Below are 25,724 nucleotides of genomic sequence, written 5' to 3'. Positions count from 1 at the left end.
CTTCTTCATCCGAATCAGAAGCTCAAGAATATGCTGGGATAGCGCTGATGGCAAGTTACGAAGGGCAAAGCTCGTCAGAACCTAGCATCGATGAAGGGGGAGCGACCTCAGATGAGAGCAGCGAAGCAGGGGGAGATTCAGACTTCAAGTCTGATATGGTAAGTGAGGTATGCCTCTTACCCCCTGATTAACTTTACTCTGGCATTAAGGCAATGACTAAATCCATGTATAGATTAGAAAATGAAAATACCAAATTAAAAAATGAAATTCTGGAAACAAAAAGAATTTTAGCAAAATCATGTCTAATAGAGGATTTTGATAAATTGAAAATTCACAATGAAAAACTAAAAGAAGAAATAGAAAGACTGAAAAAATATAAAAGTTCAAATATTTCTACTTTTAGAAATTATAGAGGTTTAAATTGGTATTATAGATTTCATCAAAGTCAAATTAGAAATATACCAAAAATCTATGTACCTAGGAAATACTTGGTTAACTCTGTAGGTAGGAACCTCTACTGGGTTCCAAAAACCTGTTTAATTTAACTTAGCATTTTCAGCAAGGAAATTAAACGACTAATTTCATTATGAGGTTTTGTCTAAGGAAGTGGTTGTTGCTCCAATAACCAAGAAGGCCTAGTGCTTCGCCACGACCTGGAAGCCAAGTATCGAAATGAAAAGTTTAATTGACTAACTGAAAAAGCATTAATTTAATTTACCTAATGCTTTAAAAGAGTTATTCAATTTATATATTTAAAATTAATTTATAATAAATTTTTTTTGGAAATTAAATTTTTTTTAATTGACTTAGAAAATTTCTGAAAATTATTGACTTAGAAATTTTCTGAAAATTGACTTAGAAATTCTTTTTGGAAATTGACTTAAATCTTTTTAAATTAACTTAGATATTTTTTTTAACTTAGGAATTTTTCTATGAATATTGTCTTAGACATTTTCCTTTGAAAATTGCCTTAGAAATCTTTTATAAAAATTCACTTAAAATTTTTTTGAATATTGACTTAGAATTTTTTTTTAAACTAGATATTCTCTTTTGAAACATTGCCTTAGAAATAAATATTAATTGCCTTAGAATTTTTTTTTCACTTAAATTTTTTTTAACCTTAGACTTGTTTAGAGAACCCCTATTTTTTATGTAATCAAAGGGGGAGAAGTATGTTAAGTCTAGGGGGAAGTATACACTTATTAAATTGAAATATCTTTGGACTTAATTGCAAATAAATTGTTTTTACTACATCTGTATTACCCTAGCTTAACTTGGGTTGCTCACATAAAAAAGGGGGAGATTGTTGGAACCCCGAGGTGTTTTGATGTGATCAAACAAGTTAAGCTAGGTCCTGCGTAGTTTAACCCTTGTGTCTAAGTGTGCAGGAACTTAGGAACACAGGAAGTCGAGCGGAAGACGCGGCTAGCGAGAAGGACGGCACGGGAGAGAGCCGACGGGCTTGGTGCGTCCGAGGGACGAGGTGCCCGCGGAAGAGTACACCGGTGGACGAGAAGAACGTGCGCGGCGTTCGAGGGACGAGAAACCGGGAAGGAAGGCTGCTCGAGGAGAAGGCCGGAACATGGGTTCGGGTGAGCCCTATTCCGGATGGCCGAGATCACCCAAGCTAGTGGAGCCGGAACAGAAGACCCGGACCGAGACGAGCTGAACTGAAGCGGAGCGACCGGACGAAAAAAGTCAACCAGAGTTGACTTTTGGGGTCCGGGGCGCCCGGAACCATCCGGGGCGCCCGGACCCCTCCGGGGCGCCCGGAATGTGGTTTTTGACCAGATCGAGTCAAACTCGATCTGAACGTTGGGGGATAAAGTTTTATCCCCCCAGGACACCCGGAACCCTTCCAGGCGCCCCGACCAAGGCTATAAATATAGCCTTGGTCCAGAAGCAAAGCAATTAATCAAGAACAACTACTTGTAATCCAGTGCTTTCATTTGTTATTTCTTTCTGTGCTTTCAACGCTGTAAGAGGCTACTCCGCCCAGAGGAGAATCAATTAGTGCGCCTTCTTTGCCTTGGATTAGCAATCCTCTGATTGCAAACCAAGTAATTCCTCTGTGTCTATTTTCTGTTTTAATTAGTCTCTGCCCTTTTAATTACAAGTTCTTTTAAGTTAGTTGAATATCCGAGAAAGGTTTTTTTTGTTTTATCTTGTAGGGCAATTCACCCCTCCCCTCTTGCCGGCCTCCAAAGGGACCAACAAAGATTTTTTCTCTGACCTTTTTTTTTCTAAAAATCTTCATAAAAAGTTAAGATTTTTTCAAACGCGCTTATTTTTTGATAAATGGCAAAGGGGGAGAGTAGGGAAATTCAAAAGAAAGATTAATTTTGTAAAGAAAGCCTTTATTAAGGGGGAGCCTGACAAAGTTTAAGTTTAGCTTAACCATGCTGACATTCAAAATTTATTAAGCTTGCTTACTTAAACTTTATGCATCGATTTTACTTAGCTTCGAATTTCAGTTGTCATAATCAAAAAGGGGGAGATTGTTGGTGCGGGAAGCATCCGACGATCGACCGTTGTTTTGATAATGGCAAAGGAATTCAAAGTTAAGTTGTTTTGTGATCTAACATACTTAATTGAGTGTTTCAGGAAAGTCCTAGATGCAGTTAGGCAAGTAGAAACCCCTAGGGAGTAGTAACCCTAGGTCATAGGGGGTGGTAACCCTATGCGGAAAGTCTTGGTGGGTCGAGAGCTTTAGGCAAAAGTCCTAGGGAGGTGGGTAACCCTAGGTGGAAAGTCCTGGTGTCGCGAACTAGGTGAAAGACTGGACCAACCGGGAAGCGGAAGTCTAGCAGAAAGTCCGAAAGCTTCGAACGCTGAGCAAAAGTCTAGTCGATCCGGAGGATCGCACTGGCAACCGGTAAATCTCCTGAGTGGAGTAAGTGAGGACGCGTTCCCCGTAGAGGGAACAGTAGGCGTCGAATCGACCTAGGGTTTCCGGTTAGAAATCCGAAGTCAGACCCGGACAGTCCGACAACTGTCAAGTATGTCTATCATATTGTTTATGTGCTAACTTTGTTTTGCAGGTTTTGTGTTTGAGACTAACACAATTTGCAGAAACAAAGGAGCAACTTAGACCTCGGATGAACAGTGTCTGAGGCACCTCCATGGGGCTTGGAGGCGCCTCGTGTGCTAGCCGAAGCCAGCTGTCCAGAGATGCTGGAGGCGCCTCGGAGGTCACTAGAGGTGCCTTGGACCAGGCGTTGGAGGCGCCTTGGAGTAGCTTGGAGGCGCCTTCAGTGGGATAAGGCGCAACCAGATCAGAGCTGATCCACGCGTGCGACTCGGCGGCTTGGAGGCGCCTCAAGCAAGCTTAGAGGCGTCTCCAGCACTGTTTAAAAGGGGACTTCGAGCATCATCTTGAAGCAACAATATGCAAGCGATCCTTCTGCGTTCAACTGCTAACAAGTTCATCCCGAAGTGCTGTGACGACATACCGACGACCCGGAACTCCAGATTATTATATTCTTACTGTCGGTATTATCTTCTTTTATAGTTCTAATTGTAATAATCTTGTATCAATCTTTCGAACTTATAGTTGTTGCCCACCGAAAGCGGTCAACGACCGCGGGCCTTTGAGTAGGAGTCGTCACAGGCTCTGAACCAAGTAACTCTTCGTGTTCTTGTGTGTTTGTGTTGTTCCCTTTTATTTATTCCGCTGCTTAAACTCGTGCGATTTACGAATTCAAAAATAGTGAAATCCACGAGCGCTATTCACCCCCCCTCTAACGCTTTCGATCCAACAGGAAGTACAAAACAGAAGATGTCGGACTAAAGAAATTCATCGTCGGTAAATTCTTAGACTTCAAAATAATTGATTCCAAGACTATGATAATTGTTGCGATCTTGTAGTGGTGGTGCAATTTGAGTGCATGCAGAATGATGGTATACCATCTTTTTGGCAAAGTCGAAGCTATAGTTAGATTCTATCTCTTTAAGACGAATTTACCCCGCACATGGTTCTTACGGAACACGACAATCATCTCCCAAGATACAACGACTTTATCTAGCGATAGCAGAACTGCAAATCGCAAGACCTCCAAACCAAAGAAGCTTCTCGAACTCTCCAATGCAACTATGGAATGCAATGCTTGCTTTTCTTAGAAGGAATTGAGTAAGTGAAATGAGGTTGTGAGGGATCTTATTTATACTAATGAAAGGGTAAAAGAACCTTTTGGTTCAATTAGATCTCATCCATCTATTTAAATTGGATGATGTAGATTGCATCCTTTCCTAAAAAATACAATATCTCTTCATTAGATGACACCCTTTAAGAATCAATGAATGAGATTAAGTCATCCAAAGGTCACTTAAACCTTTCAAGTTGGATGAACAAGATTTATCAATCTTGATCCGACGATCTAGATTTAATTTCTCATTCAATTTAAATTTTCAATAATCCTCCACATGAATGAAAATTAATGCATGCATGTTATCACCTAAGAAGAGTTCAATTGAAACAACCGAACTAGGGGTGCTCTGGTTATGACGTTATTACTCATTGACTGAGGTGCTAGGTTCGAGCCCCCATTTGTGCATGCTCTTATCAATTTAAGTCCCTATTTTGGGCACTGTTGACTGAGATGCCACGTTCGAGCCCTCTTATCAACTCTTTATCCGTCGGATACGTGGTACTGAGGCTCCCCAAAAAATCCCTTCGGGGGTTTCTGGGGTATGGGACCACAGAGCGATGGGCCCAGTCACGTTAAAAAGTTTACCATACCTTAGTTTTGTCCCCTCGGATGGGTCTAGCGGCTAGCGCATGAGGTGTTGCCACAATGACGTCTGGGGTTTAAATCTCGACAAAGCCGAGGTAAATACCTCCCTTATGTGCTAGTCACTATTCCAAAGGCTAGTAGCCGCCCATGATTTACCTCCTCCGTGTTGGTCTTGGGACGGGTTGACAGAGGCGCTGGGGGCGAGCATATTCACCTTTTGCCACAAAGAAGAGTTCAATTGAAAAATTATTGCATCAGGAGAGGTAGCTTGTGACTTTGAACCTTCCATAATAGAATATCATCGAATTTATTAGGCTATTTAGTGAGCATGACATCTTGAACTACTCAGCCCTTTATGTAAACCAAGACAATTATGGTACCTACACAATACAATGGTACCTATACAATAACTTTTCTTTCTTCTTTATAGTTTTCACTATTTTGGCCATGGACAACATCTTATATTCATAAGTATTTCATTGAAGCACCCCGTCTTCATACTTATATAGGTGACCTCCTATAAAGAGTATTCTACCGTACTGTACTTTTTCAAGTATAGGATTCATTAAAAGTTTATAACTTAACCTCACTACATATCGTAGGTAGCACTTTTCCATCCTAGGAATGAGAGGGGAATTAGTCCAAGTGCTCAGGTGAACTTTCATAATTTCGTTGTCCCATTGAACCAAGATTTTGGGATCTCTAATCAACAAGGTTGAGCTGCTACTATGAATATTTTTTTTTTGTAGATTTTTAATCTCATTCCTCTTGATGTGCAGTATATTTGATCTCTATTCAAACCTTTTGTAAATGGATCCGCCAAGTTATCTTTTGATTTGACATAATCGATAGAGATAACTCCATTAGAGATCAACTACCTAATGGTATTTTGCCATTGACGAATATGTCGCGCTACAAGCTATTTTGTGCCCTTGCAATTATCGATTGATTATCACAATGTATCATCACGGTAGACACTGGTTTTTCCCAACATGGGATATCTTCTAAGAGGTTACGAAGTCATTCAACTTCCTTTGCGGCTTTATCTAAGGCTGTAAACTCATATTCCATAGTTGATTGAGCTATGCAGGTTTGTTTCGTGGATTTCCATGACACTGCTCCACCACCAATGATAAATACATATCCACTAGTGGATTTAGTGTCTTTTGTATCAGATATCCAATTTGCATAACAATAGTCTTCTAGTACCGCTGGATATCTCATATAATATAATCCATACTCTAAGGTATATCTTAAATATTTAAGAACCATTTTTAATGCCTTCTAATGGTCATCATTTAAATTACTTGTAAATCTACTTAATTTGTTGACCACATGTGCAATATCCAGACGTGTGCAATTAGTGATATACATTAAACTGCCAATTATCATCGAATATTCCAATTGGGATACAGGTTCATTATGGTTCTTAGCCAAATGCAAGCTTAAGTCCATCAGTGTTTCCACAGGGGAAAGATCATATACATTAAATTTCTTTAGCACAGTCTCAATATAATGAGACTAAGAAAGGATAATTCCATCTAATGTCCTATTGATCTTAATCCCGAGTATAACATCCGTTATACTCATATCTTTCATATCAAAAGTTTTTGGTCAACATCTTCTTAGTAGTCATGATTATATCATGATTACTGCCCATGATGAGCATATCGTATACATATAGACAGATAATGACAAACGAGTCAGGTGTGCCTTTGATATATATATATATATATATATATATATATATATATATATATATATATATATATATATATATATATATATATATATATATATATATATATACATTTATCACACTCGTTTATTTTAAATCCATTTGACAATATAGTTTTGCCAAATTTCTCATGTCACTGTTTCAGTACTTGTTTTAGCCCATATAGTGACTTTACGAGTCTACACATCTTATTGTCTTGTCTTGGAGCCACAAACCCTTCAGATTGCTTCATATATATTTCTTCTTCTAATTCATCATTTAGAAAGGTTGTTTTCACATCCATTTGATGTATCTCAAGGTTATGTATTGTAGCAATAACAATGAGTATTCGAATGGATGTGATCCTTGTTACTAGTGAATATGTATCAAAGAAATCAAGGTCTTCCTTTTGTTTAAATCTCTTTGTCACTAGTCTTGCTTTATATTTTTTTAATAGTTCCATCAGCCTTATATTTCTTCTTTAAGATCCATTTACATCCTAAAGGCTTGATTCCAGATGGAATATCAACCAATTCTCAAGTATGATTTTGTATGATAGAATTTATTTCACTATCGATGGCTTTTTTCCAAAAGGGAACCTCGGGACTTGATAAGGCTTTGCTTATTGTCCTTGGTTCATTTTCCAACATATAAGTCATGAAATTAGAACCAAATGAATTTACTATTTTGATCCTCTTATTGCGTCTTGGTTCTTCATTATTTCTAAGATTATCTTTACTCACAATTTCATAAGTTCTTTTATTTGAACTTTCCTCTTTCCTATCTTTGCAAGGAAAGATATCTTCAAAAAATACAGCATTCCTTGATTCAATTGTTGTTCCAACATGTACATCAAGGACTGCTGATTTGTGCACCAAAAATTGATATGCACTACTATTATTGGCATATCCAATAAAAATGCAATCGATTGTCTTTGGTCCTATTTTGGTTTGCTTTGGTTTATGCACTTCCACCTTAGCCAAATACCCCCGCACTTTCAGATATTTATAAGAAGGTTTATGACCATTCCATAACTCATAAGGAGTTTTATCTTTACTTTTGTGAGGGATTTTATTGAGAATATGGTTTGCCGATAACATAACTTCCCCCCACAAATTCTAGGGTAAATCCCAACTTATCAGCATAGCATTCATCATTTCCTTAAAAGTTCGGTTCTTACGCTCGGCAATTCCATTTGATTGAGGAGAGTAAGGAGCTGTCGTTTGATGAATAATGTCATATTCTGCACAAAATTCATCAAATGGACCATCCTATTCTCCTCCTCGATCACTTCGAATTCTTTTAATTCGTTGACCAATTTGATTCTCAACTTCATTCTTATAATTTTTGAATGCTTCTAAGGCTTCATCTTTGCCTTTCAATAGATACACATAACGGTATCTAGTGGAATCATCAATGAAAGTAACAAAGTACTTTTTTCCTTCTCTAGTTTGCACAAATTTTAAGTCACATATGTCACTATGAATTAATTCTAGCGGGGTCCTGCTTCTTTCCACTGAATGGAAAGACAATTTTGTCATTTTAGCTTCAACACATATTTCACATTTATGTGTTGGATCAACATTAAATGTTGGCAATAAGTTTAAATTCATAAGTCATCGTAAAGTATTATAATTTACATGTCCAAATCTAACATGCCATAAATTGGAACACTCGACCAAATAAGTAGAATTTATCATTTTATTGACATTAAATTCACGGTGTACAACCATTACATTCATTTTAAATAAATCGTTCCATGAACCCTCTGCCTATGAATTGATCATATTTTGTCAATACATATTTATTTGATTCAAACACTAGCCTGAATTAGAGCTGTCAGACGGGTCAACATGTGGCGTGGCGGGGCGAGTCAGCCCGTGGCGGGCCAACGATTTGGCGGGGCGGGGCGGGGCGGGCCAACCTGTCAACTTGGCAAGTTGGGAAATTTTTAACCCAACCCAATCTAAGGTGTGTTGCGGGTTTAGCGGGTCAACCGGCGGGCCCATCAATTTTTTTTGAAAAAATTAAAAAATATTTAATATCTTCAATATTTATTTTGGAAAGATTTTATCAATCAAATATATCCATAAACATGTATTTTAAATATAACTGGACATAAACGAGTACTTATGTGGGATGAAAAATACTATTTTTATTTTAAAATTATAATAAAGAAAGATAATAAATTGGTATAAAACTTAGCTTACATGTGTTTCTCAATCTGTGGGCCAACCCAAGCCCATCGCGGGCCTACTCGCGTGGGTCACGGGCCTAGGCGGGTCAGCCTACAGTGGACTTGGGTTGAAAAAATTTCAACCCAACCCGTTTAAATTGTTTAGCGGGGCGGGTCAACCCAACAGGCCTAACCCAAATTGATGGCTCTAGCCTGAATCTAGCTTTGACAAGAGTCAACCCTGCCATTAAATTCTTTCGAATGTTGGAAACATGAAGAACATCAATTAGTGTCACTTCTTTGCTTGATATTATCTTTAGAACCACCTTGCCAAGATCAATAATGTTGGAAGTTACAGAATTGCCCATAATTAATTTTTTCCCATTAATAGGGGTATAAGTTAAAAACTGGGTTTGGTCAAAGCAAATGTGTCATGTGGCACTAGTATCGACCCGCCACTGTCTTGGATTGTCCACCAAGTTGGCTTCAAATACAATGACAGTCAGGTCTAATTCTGACATATCTATCAACACTGACTTATCTTCAATCATGTGCACTTGAGTGACTTTCTTTGGACATCGACAGTCTTTGGCCTTGTGATTCAGTTTGGCACAGTTGTGGCATGTTCTTTGGAACTTCTTGGCCCTCCCTTGGTTCTGTCCTTTGTCGGGATACTTTCTTTTCTTGCCAGTGTTTGGTTCCAATAAATTTTCCTTTGCAAATATAGGCATTTTTATTGATTCTGATTGCTTGCGATTGTCTTCTTCAATTCACAGTCTTACAATCATATCCTCAAGTCTCATTTCCTTTCGCTTGTGCTTTAGATAATTTTTGAATTCCCTCCACAAAGGTGGAAGTTTCTCGATTATCGCAACAACTTGAAAGGACTCATTCATTGTCTTGTCCTTGGCATGCAGATTATGTAGGATCAACTGTAATTCTTGGACTTGAGTTGTCACAGTCTTGGAATCAATCATTTTGAAGTCTAAGAATTTGCCGACGATGAATTTCTTCAGTCCGACATCTTCTGTTTTGTACTTCCTTTCAAGATATTCCCATAACTCCTTTGTAGTTGTCATTGGAATATACACGTTGTATACCGTGTTGTCCAAGTTATTGAGGATATAATTTCGACATAAGAAGTCACTATGTCTCCAAGCATCATATGTCACCCTCTTATCTTTATCAGTCTCGCCTTGAGATATGGAGGGTGCATCGTAACATATTAACCTCGCAAGATTCAACATGGTTAGGTAAAACAACATCTTTTGTCGCTATCTCTTAAAATCTGTACCTGTAAACTTCTCTGGCTTCTTGCTAAGTGCCGGTGGAACAGGAGCTATTGATGATGAATCCATTAAGATTGCACAAACAAAATTCGTCTTAAAATTGTCAGGTTCTTGTAATGGTAGTGTAATTTGAATGCAGGCAGAATGACGGTATACCATCGTTTTGACGAAGTCGAAGTTAGAGTTAGACTCTATCTCTTTAAAACGAATTTGTCCCGCACACGGTGCTCACGAAACACAGCAATCGTCTTCCAAGATACGACTTTATCTAGCGATAGTAACACTACAAATTGCAAGACCTCCAAACCAAAGAAGTTTCTCGAACTCTCTAATGCAAGTATGGAATGCAATGCTTACTTTTCTTATAACGAATTGAGTGAGTGAAATGAGGTTGTGAGGGATCTTATTTATACTAATGAAGGGGTATAAAAGCCTCTTGGTTCAATTAGATCTCATCAATCTATTTAAATTGGATAATGTAGATTGTATCTTTTCCTAAGAGACAATATCTCTTCATTAGATGTCACCCTTTAGGAATCAATGAATGAGATTAAATCATCAAAAATGTACTTAAACCTTTCAAGTTGGATGAACAAGATTTATTAATTTTGATCCAACAATCTAAATTTAATTTCTCATTCAATTTAAATTTTCAACAATTATATTAACAGTAAAAATTCAAATTAATTGTACCATAATTTCTACTTTATGAAATTCATATAAACATAAAAAACAAAAAAATCCAAAATGAATGTTGCATTCATCATTTAATAAATCGACAAATTAATAATCCCTAACTGCTAATTCCCCATCATTTAATAAGTTTTAATATTAATTACGGCAGGCAAAGAGCATTAGTTGTTTTAGTCGCTAGTGGAATTAAAATTTCTCTAAATCTTAATTGTTAGAATTGACCGGCTAAAAAATAAATTTATCTAGTTAAAAAATTAATTAAGTATTATTAATAAAAATTAATTAAATATTAGTTTTAAAAATTAAATATTAGTTTTAAAAATTAAATATGAAAATAGATGAGAAAGAATATATTTGACTTATAAAATCTGATATTAATTAAACATTATCCAAAAATTATAAAAAAATTTATCCTAACGGATAAATTCTAACCATTTAACATTAATAGATAAATTTTAACTATTTAGCATTGTTCTTAAAATTTAATCAAATTCATCCATCGGAAATATATAAATAGTGTTATCGAGTATTTTTACTTTTAGGTGCCTGTCATTTTGAGTAGCCCAAGTCAAAAACCCAATTAATAGTGACACTTGTTCCCTTTCATGGCAGTTTGGGATGTCAAGAAGAATGAGAGGGATGCTGTTTCAATGGAAAATTCGGCTAATTTGAACAAATCAAATAAATCTATCAAATTTAAAAATTTTGTTAGATTTATTCAAAACTTTGTTTTTTTTTTTTGAAAAATCAGTTAATTCAGTTTTAAAAATTTTTATTTAATTAAATCGAATAGATCAAATAAATTTAATTTTTTAATCAAATCCAATTTTTAGACTCTAAATTTTAAATCGAATTATGAAGTCAAATCAAATTTTAAAAAAATAATTTGTTCGATTCAGTTTTATTAAAAATTGAATTCGATTTATTCAATTTTTATCAAAAATCGATTTGATTCAATTTATTCAAAAAACAAAAAGAAATCGATTCCACTCAATCCGATTCTAGCTAGACCCGACCCCGAGCGGGGTCTGGCCCGGACCTGGCCCGGGCCCGTAACCAGGTCAACGGGCCGGTTGCCCGTTGACCCGGTTCGCCGGGTCGAACCGAAACTGGCCCGGCAAGTTGCCGGGCCAGTTCCGATTCATTGATTGTAAAACCGGTGAACCGCTCGTTAACCGACGAGTTGAATCGGTGGTTCAGCCGTAAATTATTATTATTATTATTTTAAACGGTTTGAACCCCCGGTTAACCAGCGGTTCATAACCGTTGGAACCGTCGGTTAACCTGTGGTTCGTAGTCGTTGGGAGGATTTTTTTAGTATTTTTTTCAACGATTAAAATTATTTGACCATTTTTTAATCAATAGTTATAATTTAATATCTATTATTATCAAAATTCTATAAATAAAGAGTTCATTAATTAGGTTTTTGGCCTTTGGCCATCTGTATTAGTTAGAACTAGAACAAAAGAGACAAGTCAGCTCAGAATTGAATAAAGGATATATTTTTTGTCCACAACCCAAGAAGAAAGAGAAATTATATAATTTGGTCAACCGACTCGATCAACTTGTTCGGAACATCACAATCAATCAACAATTGGCAACAGAAAGTGAGGAATTACTCGCCACAAATACACATAATTAACATGTTGAAAATAGACATCAAATGCATAATATTGTGAAAGAGTTTCTAACGTTTACAGTCTAAACAAGCAATGACTTGGTTTAGCTTTTTCTCTTAACTCTCTTTTGATTTTTTTTTTTAAAGTGTAATCACAATTTTCCAGCTCTAGAACACTGCGTTTGACCCACAATTGCTTTGCAATTCAAACCAGAAACGTGCTTTGGCGGAACTAAAGCACGCTTGATGGACTAAATTCTACTCTGTTCCTTATTTTGACGGGAAACTTGGTGCTTCGCTTATTATACTTTGTTGATCATTAGTCTCATTGATATCCCAAACCTATCGCTTTCCATTAATTATTTTTTTTTTGGACCGATGTGAATTCAGTTTAGATTCCAAATGATGTGATCCTCTTTAATTTTGTATTTTATTTAAAAAAAAAAAACAGTTACGTGACAGTATTTTCTTTACGGAAATAAGACAATATAATCAGTCCTCTTCAAAAAAAATCCATACATAGAAATAATGTGGCTTTATTCATTGAATTGTCGGGACCGAGACCTTTTATCACACACGATCGCATTATCTTAATCTCAATGAGTGGATCGGATTAAAGTCAAGATTTGACGTGGACGGGAGAGTTCGATTGACTAGAGGCGGTGGTTGTCGGAGGCTAGATAAGTCGATCAGGAGATGATTAATTTGTAATTACAGTTATCTTGTAATCATTTGTCCGATTATAATTAATTATGATTTCTTTCTAAATTTATCACCTCTTATAAAATCTGTGTTCATTCCCTAATTAGAGGCCTATAGATCATCTTTACTCAGTGTTCGACAGTTAATCATTTATATACTATCAACGGTTATCTATCTTAATTTAAATTATAATTTGAGGAAGGATGAATTTAATAAAAAATCATAATTAATTATATACGCATGATGATCATGATTCAATTATCATTACAAATAATTCGTCTTTTAATAATAATAATAATAATAATAATAATAATTATTATTATTATTATTATTATTAATAAATAGAGGCGGAGAGTAGTAATCTTTCAAATACAGAAATACGTGATTCACTACTTAATTGTCAAATTTCAAATACGTTGGTAGATAAGCATGGCGGGTACCTTTCGGGGTAAAATTATTCAAGACGCGGTCCTTATAATTGTCATTCGCTTTTAGTAAAAAATCTGTTAATATAATCATTGTCGCTTTGTTAATTATTAATAATGACGCAAGCAATCAACTTTTTATATATTTTTTTAAAAAGTAGTCTTTTAAAGGAGCTTCTTGCCTATGTGTCAGTCACGCATGGACTTCAGGGCCCACCTTCCACCGCCCAGGAGCAGAGCAGGGTTTGACCGCAGAAACGCGTAGCGTCGATTGCAGGCATTAGCGGCCCGGACGCCGTTACAAACGCCGGCATCTTCCGTACGTTCAGTGACGGCTCTAAGCTGCGATGACGCACTTAACGGTAACGTATTGCAGATGACGTCATTCAAGGGGCCGCCAGGTCGGTGGCAGTGGTGTGTCGCGACTCCCTCTATAAATTCTGCCCCCTGCTGCCGCCCCCCCTTTCGTTATTTTCGCCGGTTGGAATTTGGATCGAGCGATGCGGGGCGCTTCCAGGTTGGATTTCATGATTCGTTGTGGCTCTTCTCGTCTCTCAAGGTTTTTCTTTCGTTTAGGTATCAGTTCGGTTTCTTCGAGCGGTCCGAGATTTGATTCTGTGGAGCTATTCGAGCATCGTATCAGAGTTTGTTCTTTGATTCCTGCCTTTTTGGAAGAATTATGCCTTTCCATTATTGTTCAATCACCTTGACGGGAATCTTTTGATTCTTGTTTAGATCGATTATTTTTTTTTGTCTTTTGTTAAGAATTTGGAATTTTAGTAGCTTTTTTTGGTCGATGGTGTTGTTTGATGGGATCAATTTTGTTCGAGATTTACGAGAAATAAGAGAATTGCCAAGTGATCCTATGGAACTTGTTTATGGTTTTTGGTTTCGAATCGTGGTATTTAATAGGTAAGTGTAGATTTATGCTGTTTGAGTGCAATTTAAGAACTTCCTTTTGGTTGGAGTTTTAATCCATACTCCAGATACCGCTTAACGAAGCGTCTCGTTTAACATCTTTCCTATAAATTATTTTTATTCATTTATTTTTGAGCTAGCGTGTATGTATATATTTTGGTTCCATGATTCTGTAACGCTCTTTGATTTTGGATGAATTTTACACAAGGAATCATTTTATTTTTGTTTTATCTATCTTGGTCTCCGTTTGTACTCTGTCAGCCTGGCAAGTAGAGAAAATCCAGACGTGGATAATTTTCTGTTGTTCTCTACGTTCTTATATTGTGTTATGATAGATCTCTGTTCGTCAATCAATAAACGTCCTGGAATTTTTTGTCTTCGCACTTATTTGTTTCCCTTAAACAAGGGTTTCTTCCATTTCATAAGCAACCTGTAGCATAACTAAAGCTCGCGCTTGCTGAATTAGGATCAACCTGCGGCCTTCGGTAGCTGAGTCTGTTCCAGTGGACATTAATATCAATTCAACAGATGAAGAACTCGTACAATTCGTGATTGGAAGGCAAGCTGGAGATCCCACTCCGCAAAATGTCATCACTGATGTTAATCTGTTCGATGTTGAACCATGGAATATTCCTGGTTAGCTTTGGATTATCCTTGAGCTGCCTGTTTTGTATCATTGTCATAGTTGCTTTCGCAGTTAAGGTATTGAATTGTAAATTTTGATCTGCAAAAACTAGTCTTTCTTGGAATAATAGGGGTATAGAGATTACAAATCTAAATGGCTCTCGTTTCATGGTTATAAATTTGGTTGTCGAATAATTAAAATATGTGCAATCCTCTAGATTGCTTGTATGGAGATTTTAGGTTATTGAAACTACATATAGTCTTCTGAAAAACTATAATATTACTTGATAAAGAGAATATTAGTAATAATATTTGTTATTTGATGCTTATGTTGCATTTGGTTATTTTCATGCCAATTTGGTCTGTATAGCTCTCACACTGAGTTTTAAAGGGGCTGTGTTACTTATTTCAACTATTAGCTGATTGATGGTTTCAGTGACATAGGCAGGCTATAAATTTCTCTTCTATACAATTCTTGACAATGATTATGTAGACTACAACTATAAAATCTAGTTCACTTGGGCTGTCAACTCTCCTCTGTGATCTAACTAAAGAAAATTCTAGTAATTATAAGAATTTTCCTTGAATTTGTAAAAATTGGCTCATGAGGTGGTATGTCTTCCTTGTTTTCAGTTTCAGTTCCCCTACTTAGCATTTATCTTTCCCATCAAATGTAAATATTGTAAAAGAGTTAGTGATTTGGAGGATATCCTGGAGGTCACCAGAAGGGGTGCTTGGGATAATAAGCTAAGTTTCTCCCATAGAACTGATGTTAGAAATGTTAGAGTAGCTTTTAAGATTCTCAGTTTTGTTAGATATGAAGATTTGGAAATCAAACAATTTGACTAAACATCAGGGAACTTAGAGGCTTTCTGTTTAGGTAATGTAAACTTGGTTAGTTATCCATGTCATCAAAGTTGAAGGTGATGATTCTGAACTTTTGATTCAAAGTGAGCCAAACATGAGTAGCTGTAAGATACATATCTTAGCTGGTTATTCATGCTTCAATCTTTGGCAAGTTTAGTCACAATAGCTTATGTACCCGTCTTGATTATACAGACACCTCAATATCAATAAGTTGATAATGCTATCTTTCTGATTAGAGGGTGCATCATTCATATTCTTATGAGGTTGTAGGTATCAAATATCATTTGTCTTTATGTATCAAAAGTACAAAACACACCTTTTCCACTTGCTTGATCACTTATCTAGAAAGAATGATGTAATTTGGGTTTTCCTCACTTGTATTGCATTCTACTTCTAAATTTCTCAGATGATCTATAGCCAGTAGATCAATCAGTTCATATGTAAGTGAATGATTGAGCTGAGGCCGTACATCTTCCATACATTTGATTCTGTAAGTGTAATGAATATCTATCCAGACAGATCATGTGGCAAGAATTTGTGTGTTTGATCGGGATAAAAAAAAAAAGGACAGCCTGGTGCACGAAACTCCTGCCATGCGGGGTCCAGGGAAGGATCCATTGTACGCAGCCTTACCCTGCTTTTTACAAGAGGTTGTTTCCAGAATTCGAACTCGTGACCTTTTGGTCATATGGTAACAACTTTACCGTTGCGCCAAGGCTCCCCTTCGGGATGAAAGGGAAAAAAAAACTTGTCATAACTTTAATCAGACGGTGAATTTGCTTGGGATTCTAATATGTTGATCATCAATTTGCATACCAGTAGAGAAAAAAAGTTGCAATCATATGGAATGCATTCGGTACTTATTAGAAAGGCATCCTCGATGCCAGATTATTACATCAACTGATGAAATTCAAAAGGGAACCCGTGAAAATCTGTCAGGAAGCCTTATACTGTTATTTTTAGAGTCAAGGTTATGCCCGGACGGCAAGCTTCTTATTTATTTAAGCCTCCCTCTGCTTTGCTTTATGATGTCCTCATTAGGTATTTAACTAGACTAATAAACTGGTACGGTCAATATTATGCAGAAAACATGTTGTTCCTGTACAATCCAGAAGGCAGAATATATCCTAAAGGAGACTGTGATTCAAAAGCAACAAGAACTGGATATTGGAGGCCAACAGGTAATTGCAGAATACTCACGAGTGGCTTCAGTTCTGGTTGGAAAACAACATTTGAATATTTTAACGGTAAATCACCTATTGGAGAAAGAACTGGGTGGGTGATGCATGAATATCATGCAGAACCTAGTTCATTGAATGGGCATAATTTCTCAAAGGTACTCAAGAAGTTGTATCCATACCGCTCTTGTCCTATATAGTTTCTGTATAACCTCATTAATGTTTTAGAACTTGCCATTTCAAATTTTTTTTTCCAGGACTATAGTTCTTTGTATAGAGTATTTCTTCAAAGTGATAGACGTGCAATCCACTGGGAAAATTATTCTGCATATCCAGACAGATTATTTGGTGAGGATGTAGACCGCATGTTACCAAACCTTGTAGAACAAGAAGAGAGAGAATTGACTTCAAGGAATTGTTCCCACAATTCTCAGGTAGTAGTTTTTTTTTTTCCATTCCCATAGTTATGATATCTTTCTTAGTAACAAAGTTGTTCTTGCCTTGTTAGTTTTCATTGATTCATATCTAAGTGCGTAACAATTTCTGATTTGCAGTCCTAGGAGTCTGATCATTGTTTAGAAACTCTAGTTCAATTAGTTATCTCATATTTTATCTATTTAATGCAAACTTTTTTAAATAATGTTAAACTGATAGGCCTAATGTTTTTACTGAAGACGTGAGGGGGCCTTTGAAGATGAATTAAGAGGAAATTCTTATATAAAGGAGTTTTAAATATCTTAGAAATCTTATTCATTGAGGAGATATGGATGAAAATAAATAGAGAATGATTAACTTGAGAGAGCTTTGATTAAAACTGAAGGTGTGTAGGGTAGAGATAGATGAGAGATGAACAAAAATTTTATTTAATATAATTAAGTAAAAAAGTGAATAAGTATAAGCGGTGAGCTAAGATCCAAAATAGTTAACTTCAAATAGATAGCGCAAACAAGTCTTATTGTCATTTTTATTGCATAGACCCAGTCTTGCAACTTCGCAACAACAATGTTGTTCTATTGCATAAACCAAGTCTTGCAACTTGGCATCTTAATCCAAAAGCAAAACACAGATAATAGGGAAGGATCAGTGCAATCACTGCTTTAGTGTGGATTGGTGCACATACACAAATCACTCTTTTTATGGAAAAAAAAAAGATGTTTACTGTAGGAGAGACTCCTATGATTAGCATAGATAATATATATAAATTGTTCAGTACATGTTAACTGACAGTGCAGAGTGCAGACATGCTAAAATAGAAGACAATCTACCTATGCTGAGCATTTGCCACAGCAGCTCAAAACAGATTGTAGCTAGGCAACTACATCAACTCTAAAATAGAACTGACGAAAATTGAATTTCAAACTGAGAATCGGTCCACAGCCCCTCAGTTCACCCTTTGGTAGATCTGCTGCTGTCTTTAATCCAATGCTTCTCAATATGTAGTAAACCTGCTTTTCCACCCTGCCAAGGAACTTCTCAACAATTTTTTTTTTCCTCGGCATGAGTTCGCTCATCCAGTCTGCATAAAGGTGAAGCCAACTATAACTTGGTGGTGTTCTCCACTCTTGTGACCTGAATATCATCAAGTTATCACAGCGTATCCAGATTGTCAGCATCCAAACTTGAGCCATTGTAGCAAGATAGTTGTTTGTGACTTTTGCTCTTTCATCTTCAAATAGGTCTTCAATTAGCTGCTTCATTGGATACTGGTGGCCTCTGCATGTCAGAAGCAACCGAAATTTAGTGAATAAACATCCTGCAAAAGTATGGTTGATTGTTTCTTCATGGTATTTGCAAAATATGCATAGTGTGTCATCCATGAGAAATAATTAACTATTGGTGTGAATTCTGTCTTTGACCACCAACCAACTAAATATCTTGATCCTCCTTGCAGAGGAACTCTTTCACATTCTGGTAGAAACTGGTTGTGCATTTGGGCTATAAATGAGGGCGTTCTACGTTTGCTTTACCGAAAACCCCCCGCTGCTAGTCCACCTTTAAGAGATTGAATCTGATGTCTCTTTTTTGACTTTGGATCACATCTGATACATGATTCACTGTTGCAACCAAATTTTTGAAACACAGTACCAAACTTACTATGTTTAGAAAGGGGATTTATCATCAAAAACAAAAAAAGAATATCATGTAGGTGAGTAGGTCCAGACTGAGAAAATTTAGTATATGGTGGCAAAAAGACAATTCGTTTGCTCCCAGCTCCTCCGTCATCCTGTCCCCATGCCAACACGTGAGAAAATTGAGTATAAGAGATAGATTTGATTGATCAAGTGAGAGATGCAACTGGCATATGGAATATTTCAACACCTAGATTGTCTCTTCATCCTTTGTGTGCTTGCCACACCATAAATTGTGTGAAGATCAACATAGATAAGTAAGGAAGTTTATGTTAAGAATGGGATGGGGCTCTAGGAGAATAATTCAGTAAGACAGGAGAAGAAAAAGTTGGATATGGTGTATGTATTGTGTATGAATTATCTGAAAGCAGTTGAATCAAAATGGGATTCTATGTGTTAGGGCTTATATCTGATTGTAAACATTTAGTCCATGCATAGATTTTGTGCATATAATTTATGGATTTTTTTTTATTTGCTTGCCAGTCTTCACAGGCAGTTTGATCACCCTAGTGTGTTCGATTCTACTGTTCACCACTGGAAACTTTGTTCCTGTGTACCAAGATAACTAGTTAATTCATCATGATAGCGATGCCTACTCTATATTATGCTAGCATGCTGTGACCTGAGCTTGCCACAGAATTGGAAGACATACTTACAAAACTTAAGAGATTCATTCATTAACTTGATGCGAGTGCTTACTCTCTTCCATTTGTGCCCATGCAGATTGTCGCTGAGAAAGATCAAGGGGAATCAGCACTGTCCAGAAGCTGGCCAAATGAACCTGTTTCTATGAATTTTTCTGAAAATCGCTATGATATTTGTGATTTTTTAAATGGAGAATACTTGGAACTGAATGATCTATATAGTCCAGATACACATGCTAGTTCAGACGATTCCAGCATTATGTCAATAAATTCTGATGAATTTGACCCTGCTGCATTATTAATGAATATTGGAAATGATCATAGATTTGGAATACAAGAAGAGCGCACAAAATATGACTTCAATATTTCTGTACCCGTCAGATCAAATCAGGTGCTCATTGAGCCATCTCCACCAGGTATATCAATTTTATGCCAGAGCTAATAATTAAATTTTTAAGAGAACTCATAGCACTCATGGTTGTTGGAATTGCTCCTGTAATCTTGTAAGGAACTTGCATACGTTTGCTTGTGCATCCTCCTTTAGAAATATGTAATTTAGCAATACTACTGTTTCAGCATTCATCAACCTTCTATCATTTGGTTCTAATGATATGGCATCCTAAGGATAAGTTCCTGTAATCTTGTAGCATAAATTTCCTTGTGCATCCTTCTTGAGATATATGTAATCCAGCAATAAGACTGTTTTGTCTTCATCAACCTTCCATCATTTGTTTTCTGATAACCTATAGTTGATATGACTTCCTAAGGGTCAATTTTTCTAGCAAACTTATGCATAACCTTGTCATTATGATTTATTAGACAAGCTAATCCCACACATGCATGTTCCCTTGTAGTTAAATGTTAATAATTTTTTTTTTCAGCTGCTTATGCAGCAAGCGCATCATGATTACATCCTATATTTTCCGTGGAACAGTTGTATTCCTGTTCACTTCGTATTGGATTTTGGACATAACTAGGTTTCACAACATTTACATTTCATCATTATTGATGTGATGGATTCTGTATGGTTTCTTTATTCAAATAGTTATAATTTTAAAGTTGTTAGGATCATGCTTTACACCTTTACATGATTTATGATTGGTACATGAAGTACATGTATAAGTACTAATTATTATTGGCAAAATGAAGTTGGGAATTGATATCTATCTAGTTTCGATAATTCCTAATAGGGGCACCTCCTTAAGTGTAAAACCTCCAAAATAGTCTCTCATTTCACTAGGTCATCAAGTCAACTAAATAGATCAAAGTAGACTTGACTGGCATCAAGTTTTATGAGACATAATAATCATTTCACTATACAAAACCTACACAAACCTACACGAGTTCAAATTTATACAAGAGTGCGTTTATGAATTTCTAAGAATCTCAAGAACACAGTGGTAGACCATACTTGTATTTTGATTCTTGGAGATCTATTTAAATGAAAGAGCACATTTGTAGGTTGTTGGGCATTTATGAGATTAGGTAAATCTGGTGGTCATTTTCTAACTTTTAGTATGTGATTTTAGAATTTTGCCACTCAACTTTTTATGAAAATTTTAATTCATCAATCAATCAACTTACTTGAATTCTTCCCTATATTTTTGATGGTCATCTGACATTGATCTACATTCTACATCTCAACTTCACACTTGCGTTACTTACATCCAAAATTATATTTTTCATCTGGTTTATTTCATATGTTTGAAGTTAAATTTACATTTCTCCATCTGGATCTATCTAAATGAAATTTACAGATTTAAGCATTGTAATTTCTACTCACAGGCTCGATCATTACAAACAATGGTCTTGTTATTCAAGAGAGCCATCCATCCAGTTGTCTGAATAGAACTGAACCGACTTCAAACCCACGACTACCCTTACCAAGTGACGAACAGCAACATGTGAAGGCTTCCACATCTAGCAAATATAGGGGCAGCCAAACTTCAAAAGGGGATGGCTCGAATTCGGTTAGGAAGATCGCAAAGATAGGAAAAAGATACTGCTGCTTTGCTTCATTCTAATCTAACCTCTGCTCTAATATTATCTACTTCATAGGTCAATTGAGGGATACAGGAACAATAAGATTCTTGTAAGTTGTCAAATATAGATGTTGCTACACCCTATAAGTAAATAATGGTAATAGTTGGGAATGAGAGATTGAGTCAATTAGAAGTCCATGCACTTGTAGAGGTTAAGTTAATGTATTTAGGTATTTTGGTTTCACTTTATGTATTGCTAAATACTACAGTTTGGTGAATATTTGTTTCACCATAACCATGCATACGTAAATTAAAATTTCATCAAAACTTATTTTGGCATTCAATGAAAAATCCTACTTTTATTTATTTTATTTAATCTACCTGTTTTATGTTTCGTTGTTTATATTTTCAATAAATAAAATTTAAAATTTTCTTTTTTCTTACTCAAATGAAATAAAACATATTGAGTTTTTTTTTTTTTTTTTGGTAAATCTCGATTTTTACCCAAACAATAGGCTAAGAATATTTTTAGTGCAAGAAAATAAAGTGGAATGGAGTGGAATCAAAGAAAGTTTAGAAATGAAATATAACAAAAAGAGGAATATGATTAGTATACTAACAAAAGCCTCGCAATAATCAAAGATTTCAAGGTGGTCCTATCAACTGCCTCCCTTAACGAGAAGCTTTGTGCAGGTTCTAGGATGTTCTTTGCCAACAAGTCAGTCCGCATATTGAGATTCTTCATGGCTTTATTATCTGTTCATGCCTGAAAAGATAATAAGCATGAACATGTAAAGCTCAAAGCATGTAAGAAAAACCATAAAAAAAAAAGATTATTAACCATCAAAAAATGCATCGAACTAAATATCATCTCAAGAAAAAGTATGAGACCAGCAGAAATGAGTTAGAAGTAGTTACCACTTAGCAGCAGACAGTAAAATTTTCAACACTCAATCTCAATGTTGAAATCTAGAAATAGCTATGGAAAATCAGAATCGTTCGTGCATCTGAGTGTATACTTGCACATTTTGATGAACAGCAGGCATGGTGACAGTCCCCATAGCAGCATCTATTTTGGCTTCGAGCTTCGAGTTACGAATGAGATTTGTTATCCATGCCAGAGATTCATCGTAGGTTTTGTTCAAGTTCAACTTTTCAGCAAGCACACTGTTTAGCAATTGACAACAATCAACTTTAATACAAAATTTCAGTTAAGGTGAAAAACATCGCAGAAGACAAAACAAAATATTTAAAAATAAAATGAAAACTTTAATATATAAAAGCCAAGCAGCAATTTTAACTTGAACTTAACTTTTTATCAAAACTAAACATCTTAACATCAAATTTGACAGCCAACAAAACGAATTTAACACTACCCGATTCTGTATCTATATCTAAAAAGGACATAGCAAAGGTCATTTGCTATGCTACACATGTTACAAACTCTAGGGACACATAGGGCCTACCTGATATCAATGCATGGATGCGATAGTAAGTCTCAAAAATAAAGAGATAGGTATTTTCCAAGAATTCATCCCTCAATGGAACAGTAGTGAAGTTGGAATCTCGATCCGTTTGCAAGGAATGGATCATTCAAAATCACTTAGGTAACAAAAGAATAAAAAATGTATTATTTCAAATGAGAGCATGGAATTGTGATCTAAGATGCAAGAACCAAGTAAATGTTTCAGGAAATAACTTCAAAGGAAAAGAGAAGTTTCATATTTCTCAGATGTAAAAGAAGAGAGCCTAAAATACAAAGTTTAATTAGCTTTTAAATAATGCATGTCAATGAAGGTAAGAAATGATAAAATGAATTTACATGTTGGTTGTTGCTTGATGCTTGTCACTTCAAACAAGTGAGTGATCATCTGAAAAGAATTTAGATGGAACCATGAAGGCTTTAAAATTTATAAATAACTTCCATATCAGTATGGTCGTCTTTTATATATATATATATATATATACACACACACACACAGAAGAGATATCTTGCGCGACTTAAGTTGCGCAACTGTGCGCGACTGCCTCGTTGGCACATCGCGACGTGGACGCGCTGACTGCCCGCTTGCTTACTGCCTGCGCGCTTGGCTGAGTTGCCTTTTGCGTTTTGCGTTTTTTCCTTTTGCTTTTTTCATCCGCAGCGCCGCTGCACAAAAACTAGGGCACCCAAATCCCCAAATCTTCCAGATCTCTCTGCCATCTCTCTCAGCCTTGGCGAGGAAGTTGGATCTGCACAGTGGTTCCGCCGAAGCTACAGATCCTTATTCACTGCCATCTCTCTCGACTAACCTTCAACGAGGAGCTGTCCTTGCCCCTCGCTGTCGTGACGCTGGACAGAAGAGCTGTGGTTCCGCCGAAGCTTCCAGATTCTTCTTCGCCGCCATCCGTTCGACGAGAAGCTGTCTCGCCGCCATCTCTTTGCGCTGTTGTTCCGCCGAAGCCACTGACCTCACGCTACGAAACTTTTGATCTCGCTGCCAACCTATCGCCGCATCTCTGTAAGAATTCCTCTTGCACGTTCCTGTAGGGCTACTGTCCATCTAGTGTCATCTGTAGTATTCATAGTTTTTGTTCAAACAATTTATGGCATTCTTTACTTGGAGTTACTACTAGAAAATAAGTTAGATTGATCAGATTCTAAGGTAAATATGGTGATCTTCTGTGTTACTTGATTGAGTAGTGCAGTGCTGCATTTTTGGTCCCATTTGGTAGAGCAGTGCAGTGCTGCATTTTGCTACATTCTGTGTTCGACTATCTATATTCTTTATTTGGAACAACTGCTCAATCTAATAACCCCCCTTTGTAAGAATGTTTGCTCCCTCCTTTACTTCATTTTTGAAATTAACAAATGTTGGAACATTGTGATATTACAACTGTGCTACTTGATAGAGCAGTGCAGTGCTGCATTTTGGATTCTCATGTTTGCCTCTTGCTAGTTGCTGCATGAGCTTCTTCGGTTAAATGTTCAGGACAAAGTAATCTATAAAAAATCATGTTGGTTATGTCATTGCGATTTCTATTTCCATGAGTCTTTAGTGGATGCATTCTTTTTGTCCGTTCCAAATGATAATAATGTGTTAGATTACTGGCAACATTTTTTTTATGTATATTTGATTTAGAATCTTTTTTCTGGCTATATGATGATGATATGCAGAATGTCATTTCATTTGAATCTGAAATTTCCTAGCAATGGATGAAAACTACGGTGAAGATCAGTTATACATTCCTCAAGTTGTAGATGACCGAAAGCCAAAATATGGGATGGAAGTCTCATCAATAGATGAAACATTTGCATTCTATAACCAATATGCACGTGAATCTGGATTTAGTGCCAGGATAAATACTAGCAAGAAAAATAAAATGACAAATGAAGTCGTGTGGAAAATATTTGTATGCTTTAAAGAAGGGCATACGGATGATCAACGGAATAAACAAGCAAAAGGTGATCAACGGACAAGGGAAAGAGCACGTGGCGAAGTTAGAACTGGTTGTAAGTCAAAGATTTCACTTGTCAAGAAACAAACTGGCCATTCATGGGTTGTCACTAAGTTTATAGAAGGTCATAACCATCCACTCTCGACACCTTCAAAGGTGCATTTGTTGCGCTCACATCGCAATGTTTCAGAAGCAAAAAAAGCATTGACTCAACGATTTTCAGAGGCTAATGTGCCAACTTGTCAACAAATGCGATTACTAGAGATAGAGTATGGAGGGCCTGAGCAAGTAGGTTGCACAGAAAGAGATATTAGAAACTTTGAAAAAGAGTTGAGGGATCAACAAAAGGGTATCGATGCCGAAACACTAATTGAGCTATTTGCATCTGAGAAAGAGAAAAATTCATCTTTTTTCTTTGAATATGAAACTGATTCAGATAACAGACTCAGTAGGTGTTTTTGGGCTGATCATGTTTCAAGAACTGCATACAGTATATTTGGTGATGTAGTTGTATTTGATACAACATATAACGCCAACAAATATGGGTTGATTTTTGCATCATTTGTAGGAGTTAAACATCATTACCAAACA

The 25,724-nt window shown here is 36.3% G+C and overlaps 1 protein-coding gene across 3 annotated transcripts; it reads left to right on the top strand.

Moving 5' to 3' along the window:
• Positions 1–13,751: 13,751 nt before the first annotated feature.
• LOC122031879 (NAC domain-containing protein 16-like) lies at positions 13,752–22,061 on the top strand. 3 transcript variants are annotated; one of them, XM_042591081.1, is made up of 6 exons: positions 13,752–13,870; positions 14,738–14,907; positions 16,848–17,098; positions 17,198–17,374; positions 19,793–20,129; positions 21,499–22,061. In XM_042591081.1, exons 1-6 carry the CDS (start codon positions 13,854–13,856, stop codon positions 21,735–21,737), a joined length of 1,191 nt encoding a protein of 396 aa, XP_042447015.1. In that variant the 5' UTR covers positions 13,752–13,853; the 3' UTR covers positions 21,738–22,061. The 3 variants fall into 3 exon arrangements, with proteins under 3 accessions (XP_042447015.1, XP_042447014.1, XP_042447016.1); XM_042591080.1 differs by having other exon boundaries at positions 13,833–13,912; XM_042591082.1 differs by lacking the exon at positions 13,752–13,870 and having other exon boundaries at positions 14,738–14,973.
• Positions 22,062–25,724: the final 3,663 nt, after the last annotated feature.

This window comes from Zingiber officinale, chromosome 11A (assembly GCF_018446385.1).
Source record: "Zingiber officinale cultivar Zhangliang chromosome 11A, Zo_v1.1, whole genome shotgun sequence".
Classification (NCBI taxonomy): Eukaryota; Viridiplantae; Streptophyta; class Magnoliopsida; order Zingiberales; family Zingiberaceae; genus Zingiber; species Zingiber officinale.
The sequence above is the reverse complement of the archived record's forward strand: the minus strand, read 5'-3'. Positions and strand labels throughout refer to the sequence as shown.

Excerpts from the sequence above, each read along its gene's own strand:
- LOC122031879 (XM_042591080.1), top strand. The coding sequence starts at position 13,854 with ATGCGGGGCGCTTCCAGGTTGGATTTCATGATTCGTTGTGGCTCTTCT. Across the intron at positions 14,908-16,847 it reads TGAACCATGGAATATTCCTG|AAAACATGTTGTTCCTGTAC; the intron begins GTTAGCTTTGGA and ends AATATTATGCAG. Across the intron at positions 20,130-21,498 it reads CATTGAGCCATCTCCACCAG|GCTCGATCATTACAAACAAT; the intron begins GTATATCAATTT and ends TTCTACTCACAG.